The sequence below is a fragment of the Megalobrama amblycephala genome, linkage group LG6 (assembly GCF_018812025.1).
Source record: "Megalobrama amblycephala isolate DHTTF-2021 linkage group LG6, ASM1881202v1, whole genome shotgun sequence".
Classification (NCBI taxonomy): domain Eukaryota; kingdom Metazoa; phylum Chordata; class Actinopteri; order Cypriniformes; family Xenocyprididae; genus Megalobrama; species Megalobrama amblycephala.
The window spans coordinates 1,804,770-1,812,122 of NC_063049.1; the positions used below are offsets into that span (position 1 = coordinate 1,804,770).

The following is a 7,353-nucleotide window of genomic DNA, read 5'->3' on the forward strand; positions in this document are numbered from 1 at the left end:
TTGCATATGGGTAGGAAGCTGTTATTATAATGAAATAACATTAAAGTATAGTTAAATATAAATAAATGGTCATTGTTCTAATTAAGGTCTATAAAAAAGACGGTTGTAGTTGTCTGCTACTCTTGTTTAGAGATCAATAATTGCAAATATATTTTCTTGTCTTCACAGCACCTAGCACTCCTTCTGACTATCTCGAGCAAGATTCTACATTGAGCACAACAGAATCTTTACCTGACAATCAAGAGGATGTTGCAGGACCCAGTACAATTCCAGCAAGATGTCCACAACCATCACCAGGGCCAGATCCAACACCAAGCAACGGTAGCGCTTCATTTAAATAAATTTTCCTGTATATATTTTAAAATGTAAAAAACACACAGCTAGATCAATGAGCCGATTATAATGACCATCATTTGAAGTGTCACAAAATACATAAATTATCGTACATTATGGGATTTTTTTCATTATTGATCGTACATTGTACAGAGGTCAAAATTATCGTACAAATACGATAATTATCGTACGTCTGGCAACACTGCTTCCAAACAACCTGACTTCCTCTACACTCCTAACAGATTAAATACCTGGGGCTTTAATGCTCTAGTGCTCCCTAGTGGTGAGTATGATCAAAAATAGAAGGATAACAGGTAACACTGTTACAAAGTACATTTTTTTTTTATTAAGTATTTGCACAAAACTTTAAGAACAAGCTGTTTTATTTTAAAAAAAGTTGTAATGTTAATTTTTTTCTTGAAAGAATATGTAAGTTTTATTACAGCGGCCCAGTTAGATAACTTTGTTTTCAGAAGTTGACAATATAGGCTACTCATTTCTTTGTGTAGTATTAGTACAATTTGTACAAAAAAGTGACTTTAACAAAAGATACAACCTAAGCTATTTTTTTTTTCCTGAAATAACTTGATAGAACTGTATAAAGTCTTCACAACTTGTAGAATCTTGTTGAATGTTGAGGTATTCCTGAGTTGTTTTGGTCACTTTAGCATTGTGGCATTTTGTTGTGGATTTCTTGTCAGTGTTTTTATGACAACTCATTAATAAAAACCTCTAAAGCCTTGCAGATTTGTTCTCCCTCGTTGACTTCATGGAGTAATGTTTGAAGGGCATCATCATCCTGTGGCTGCTCAAGTATTTCACAACTCTCTGAGTGTGGTGGGGTGTCAATGAACTGCAGATTTAAGTTCTCACAGAAGTTGTGTAGCACAATACATGCTGTGACGATGTATTTTATGTTGCTTGTCCTCGAGTCATTCCTTTTCATCAGAGTCCGCCATCTTCCCTTAAGGCGTCCAAATGCGTGCTCCACATGGATGCGTGCTCGTTGAAGCTGCGCTGTGAAGCAGTTGCTGTGCCTTCAGGGAAAGGCTTCATAACGTTCTTGTTAAGACTGCATGCAGAGTTGGTCACAATCACTACAGGTATATCAACCCCGTTAATCTTTCTTGTTATTTTTGGAAAGAATGATCCATTCTCAACTTTTTGTGAGAGGTAAGAACATTCAAAAACGAAAGTATCGTGGCATTTCCCTGGCCAGCCAACATCAAAGTCAAGGAACTTGTAATTGCTGTCTACAAGGCCTTAAAGCAGTACACTGTACCAACCTTTACGGTTGTGGTAGTCAGTGTGGTATGCTGAAGGTGCAATGATGGGGATGTGTGTGCCATCTAGAGCACCCCCACACATCGGGAATCCACTCTTTCTTTCAAAGCCATCAATGATAGCTTGCATTTCTGCTTCATTTTTTGGCCTTGTGACATATTTCTTCCTAATTTGGCAAAGTGCCTTGCACACCTCCAAAATATGTCACATGCTGTGCTAATACCAATTCCAAATAAATTGGCGACATCATGGAACTCTATATTGCTCGCCAATTTATAGAGAGTGATGGCCATTCTTTTTTCCAGGGGTACAGGACTTTTCACTGCAGTTATTTGTGGGTGAATGAGAGGTGTAAGGTCATTGCAAAGTTGATGAAATGCTGTCTTTGGCATCCTAAAATTGAGGTAACAGCCATCATCATCAAAATGTTGTACATCTATATCCCAGAAATGGCTGTTTCTGAAGATTGTCTTTGGTGGAGCATGGCATAAAGCATCAGCTGAAGAGTAATATTAAGAACTATTAAGAACATAAACGATGAGAATATAAAATATTATCAGCAGGATCATTAGCCTACAATAACATGACCATTGTATGTATATTTTATATATATATATATATATATATATATATATATATATATATATATATATATATATATATATATATATATTTACACACATATATATATATATATATATATATATATATATATATATATATATATATATATACGTTATATAAAACAGTTAGGTCCAGTCTAACGATTCTGATTGGATTGTGTTGGAAATAGACCCTTACCTAGAGCTAAAATAAGTTTTGTGCCTCTAATAAGTGCTTTCAATCTTCTTTTTGCTTTAAATGGTATGCGGAAAACACTGGAGGTTTGCCACAGAGTTGTCCCACCACCTACAACACAACCAAATGCTTCTTCAAGTGCCTCCATGCTTGCAAATCACGCCAAAAACTACTTTTAAACAGGAAATGACAGAATTTTACCGTACATATTCACAGCGGGTCTATTCGAACGGGATTAGTATAACCCGAGGTCATTTTCCCGGACCTTTTTACAGAAGGTAAAAGTCACCGTAATCTTTACTGACGTTGTCGGATGGGCGGGACGGGACTAAAATCACAGAGAAGCTCCGGTAATAATTACTTTACCCCACCTCCCCATGTAAAACTAATCCCGTCCAAATAGAGCTTTACTGAGATGTCTTAATATTAATATAACGTAATATTACAGACGTCCTGAGGTAAAATTACTTTACTCCACCGTCCCACGTAAAACTAATCCTGTCCGAATAGGGCTAAAGCCTGGTTTGTCCCAAGATTTTTTTTTCTCCATTTTTAACACCTGTTTGCCACCTGATGTCACCTGTTGGAGTTTGGGTTCCTTGCCGCTGTCGCCTTTGGCTTGCTTAGTTGGGGACACTTGACATTTGACTTGACATTTGATATTCAACTGTGGTTTGATCTGCCTGCTCTGACACCATTGTATGCAAACTAAATTAATAACTAATGAATCAATACTGAATTTACTTAAGATGGATAATGACACCATTTTCTTTAAGAGCTGCTGTGCAGCCAGACTTATATACCAGTTATCACTGTAAAGCTGATTTGACACAATCTGCATTATAAAAAGCGGTATTTAAATAAAGGTGACACAGAGTGCATCTTAAATGTTGTGTTGTGCAGAAACATACTATTACTCACTGATGGTAACAAAGCTGAAAGAAGAACAATGATACTTAACAAATGATAAGTAAAAACAAAATGCAAATGCTGAGGTGTATTTTTCCTGTGAAGCCACTATGGAAATACAATATACATACAGACTCTCTAGCACATGCAAATTAACACACTTCCAAAGACATACAGCAATAAACAGAGAAAAGATTTGGACATATTTGTTTTTTTTTAAGAGTGAAATAAACAAATGATGTGATGTCCTGAATGAGAGCAGATATAATAATCACTTTGTTTAAAGACGGACAGAAACATCAGACTCAGGACAGAAACACACGACCTCTAAAGTAAGAACAACTTCATTCTTTAACCACAATTAGACTTTGAGATGTTAATATGGTCTTAATGATTGTGAATCGAGTTATGCTGCTAAATTAGTATATTTATTTCATACTTTTGTGTTTAACTTTTATTACATCTACACTCTATTCTCAGATTTCTTCTTCAGAAATGGAGCAAACTCTATATTTCATTCTTCTTCTCATTGGTGAGTGTGTTTGTTGTTTTATTTATGGTTTATAGTTTCATCAGGTTTGACTCTGTTATGAAAAGCATTAAATCAAAGCCTCTCTTTCACAGCTCTCTGCTCCGTATCTGAATGTGTTCAGCGTCAGTATCACTTTATAAACGTGAGGAAGAACTGGACTGAAGCTCAGAGATACTGCAGAGAGAATTACACAGATCTGGCCACCGCTGACAACATGAACGACATGAACGAGCTGAAGAAGACTGTGAATGTTAGTGTTCAATATGTCTGGATTGGGCTGCAGAAGACGGGTGTTGATAAATGGCAGTGGTCTTCAGGTGATCCTGCGCTCTATCTGAACTGGGCTCCTGGACAACCTGATGGCACAGAGTGTGCTATGATGAGAGATGGACAGTGGGATGATTATTCATGCAGTATCAGCCTGACTTTCATCTGCAATTCATCTAACAACAGTGAGTTCAGCTCCCTACAATGACAACAAACATGAATTTATAAAAAGATACACGTATACTGTACAAAATTTTAATCCAATATTAAATGTTGTACTTTTTAATCTGGTCATAAATATAGGGGAGACTGGATATTTGTCAATTTTTTATGGTTGGGGGTGTGGGTGTGTGTGGAGGCTGTGTCGTGAGGCTTCTTTTCCCAACCCAGAAAGCCTTATTAGTGGTTTTGACTTATACCTTGTTGATTGACTATTTTTTTTGTGTTTGTGTGTCATTGTGTTGACACTTTTTGTTGTACTTGGTGCTACCTGAAAACCCTTTTGTTTTGTAAGTTATCTCCTTTTGCATATACTTTTGTTATTGTTTCTTTACCTACTAAGTTTATCTTGTTAATTATTTGGGGAAGGGTTAGTAGAGAGGTGGGTGCCATTTTCTTTATATCTTGTTTTCTCTTGTTTAAGCTAGTTAGGGAGTTAGATTAGTATTGTATATTGGATTCTTTTCTTTTGTAGTTTCTTTTTAGTTAGTTTCTTCTTAATAGTTAGAGGGTTTATGTTTGTTATTTTGGCCTTGCCCCCTTTTGAAGCTTTGAAATCCTCCCACATTTGTACAATAAAAGAATTTGGTTTTTGATATTGAGTTGCCTTTGGTCTTTGTAAAAGCCCTGGGGTTGGGAATTGCAACTTGCTGCCTCCACAAATCACACCATATTTATTCTGTTTCCTGTTCCTTAAACCCTAGACTAGCTGGGGATGTAACAACAACCAAACCGTAAAGCTGTGTGAGATTAATGAACAAACTGATTCATGAATCTGTTTCCATTTGTTTTCTTAAAGCGAACACAGGACTCGTCTTTATCAATCAGAGGAAGAACTGGAGAGACGCTCAGAGTTACTGCAGACAGAATCACATTGATCTGGTCAGTGTGAGGAACCAGAATGAGAATCAACAGCTTCAGCAGTTCATCAATGATAGTCACGTATCTGGATCATGGATCTGGATCGGTCTGTTCAGTGTCAGAGACTCATGGCAGTGGTCAGATCAGAGTAACTCCTCATTCAGATACTGGAAGACTAATGAACCTAATAATAATTGGGGTAATGAAAACTGTTTAGCAATCGAACAGAACGCTCAGGGACAATGGCATGATTACCCTTGCAACTACCAGTTTCCTTTTGTGTGTCATGAAGGTGAGCAGATCCTCACAAACACACACAATCCATCCATCACCTCCAGATATCTTAAAGTTCACACTACATGTCTGACCTGACAAATTCCTCCACAGTGTTTGTTCTGCATGTTGTTTTTGATCAGTCTCTCTCTATGGTTTGTTTTGTGTCGAGATAAACTGATCCTGATCAAAGAGAATCTGACGTGGCCTGAAGCTCTGAGATACTGCAGACAGAATCGTGTGGATCTGGTCTCGGTTCATTCAGAAGAGATTCAGCGTCGTGTGATGAATGTGGTTAAACAGGCATCTACTGAGGCGGTGTGGTTGGGTTTACACAATTACTGCAGTATGAACATGTGGCTCTGGTTGAGCGGAGAGATCGTGTGCTATCAGAACTGGGCTCCAGGGAACGGAGTAGAACCGGAAGACTGTCGCCTCGAGAAGAGAAAAGGAGCAGTTCAGTCTGGAGGAGATCAGCGCTGGATCAGCCTTCCTGAAACTCGCAAACTCAACTTCATCTGCAGAAATGATGAGTGAATGTTTGTGTGTTTACTTACATTCACTGTTTTAATTCTTCATTTTTTCTCTTATTTACTTGTATTTGTTTTAGTAAGTTCTGAGTGAATATGCGGTAACACTTTACAATAAGGTTGTATTAGTTAACATTAGTTAATGCATTAGTTAACATTAACTAACCATGAACAACACCTCTGTTCAGCATTAGTTAAACTTTATTAATGCATGAATTCACGTTGACAGTGCAAGTCGTTAACATTAGTTAATGCATTTGTAACCCCTCCCAAAGTGCAGTGAATAACTCACAAGGGTGGTTGCACATTTAAAGTGAATTTATTCTGTAAAACAGAGATGAAAGGTTTTAGTTGCGGCGCAAACAATAACACACCATCACTCACGGGGTAATCTCGCTTTCAAACTAATGCGAGATTCACGCGAGAGCACAGTATACACATGCCAAACATTGCTTTTTTTAAAACATGCAAATATCCTTATTTCAGCGCGAAATAATTGTAACAATATCTCTGTTCTAGTTTTTCTAAATAGCATTCGTGTTATCATGAACATTTAAATACAATGCAAATCCAAACCAACACATAACACGGTCAATAGAACACATACACGCTTCACACTCTATGCAAACACTTCGGGAACATACACAGTAACGTAATAAGCATTCATACACAGGTCTCACACATTTAACACCAGCCTACCTGTAAAACAGAGATGAAAGGTTTTAGTTGCGGCGCAAACAATAACACACCATCACTCACGGGGTAATCTCGCTTTCAAACTAACGCGAGATTCACGCGAGAGCACAGTGTCATAACCACTCCATGCAACACTGCCGCCACCCGCTGGCGTTCTGTGAGAATAACATTTAAACATTATCTCCAATAATACAAATCTATATAAATCTGTGGCTCACATTACTGGAGTGCAATATTCAATCATTGCGCTACACATTAGTTAACATTAACAACACCTCTGTTCAGCATTAGTTAAACTTTATTAACATTAACTCACGCATATCTGTTCCTGTGAACAGCGCAATTAGTTAACATTAGTTAATGCATTAGTTAATCATTGTTAACGTTAAATCACGCATATATTAATGAATCTATTCATATTAACAGCACAAGTAGTTAACATTAGTTAATGCATTAGATAACATGAACTAATAATGAACAATGCCTCTTATTTAGCCTTAATGTTTTAAGGTTAACTTACTGTACTTACATTAGTTTATGTAGCAGTTGACACATTTCTAACTCTCCACTCAATTACACTAAATTAAGGTAAAAAATACCATTGTGTACCTTATTAGCATTATTTATTAACAAGGCATTGATTTGGGCTGT

The 7,353-nt window shown here is 37.0% G+C and overlaps 1 protein-coding gene across 1 annotated transcript; it reads left to right on the forward strand.

The window, feature by feature from the left end:
* The first annotated feature begins 3,317 nt into the window (after positions 1–3,317).
* LOC125269652 (C-type mannose receptor 2-like) lies at positions 3,318–6,039 on the forward strand. Its single transcript, XM_048192586.1, has 5 exons — positions 3,318–3,656; positions 3,818–3,856; positions 3,949–4,308; positions 5,151–5,499; positions 5,620–6,039. The coding sequence occupies exons 2-5, from the start codon at positions 3,820–3,822 to the stop codon at positions 6,011–6,013; spliced, it is 1,140 nt and encodes a 379-aa protein (XP_048048543.1). The 5' UTR covers positions 3,318–3,656; positions 3,818–3,819; the 3' UTR covers positions 6,014–6,039.
* The last annotated feature ends 1,314 nt before the right edge of the window (positions 6,040–7,353 follow it).

Bases quoted from the DNA above. Each gene is read 5' to 3' on its own strand.
- LOC125269652 (XM_048192586.1), top strand. From the start codon at position 3,820: ATGGAGCAAACTCTATATTTCATTCTTCTTCTCATTG. The intron at 3,857-3,948 runs GTGAGTGTGTTT...TCTCTTTCACAG, and splicing joins TTTCATTCTTCTTCTCATTG to CTCTCTGCTCCGTATCTGAA. The intron at 4,309-5,150 runs GTGAGTTCAGCT...AAGCGAACACAG, and splicing joins CTGCAATTCATCTAACAACA to GACTCGTCTTTATCAATCAG.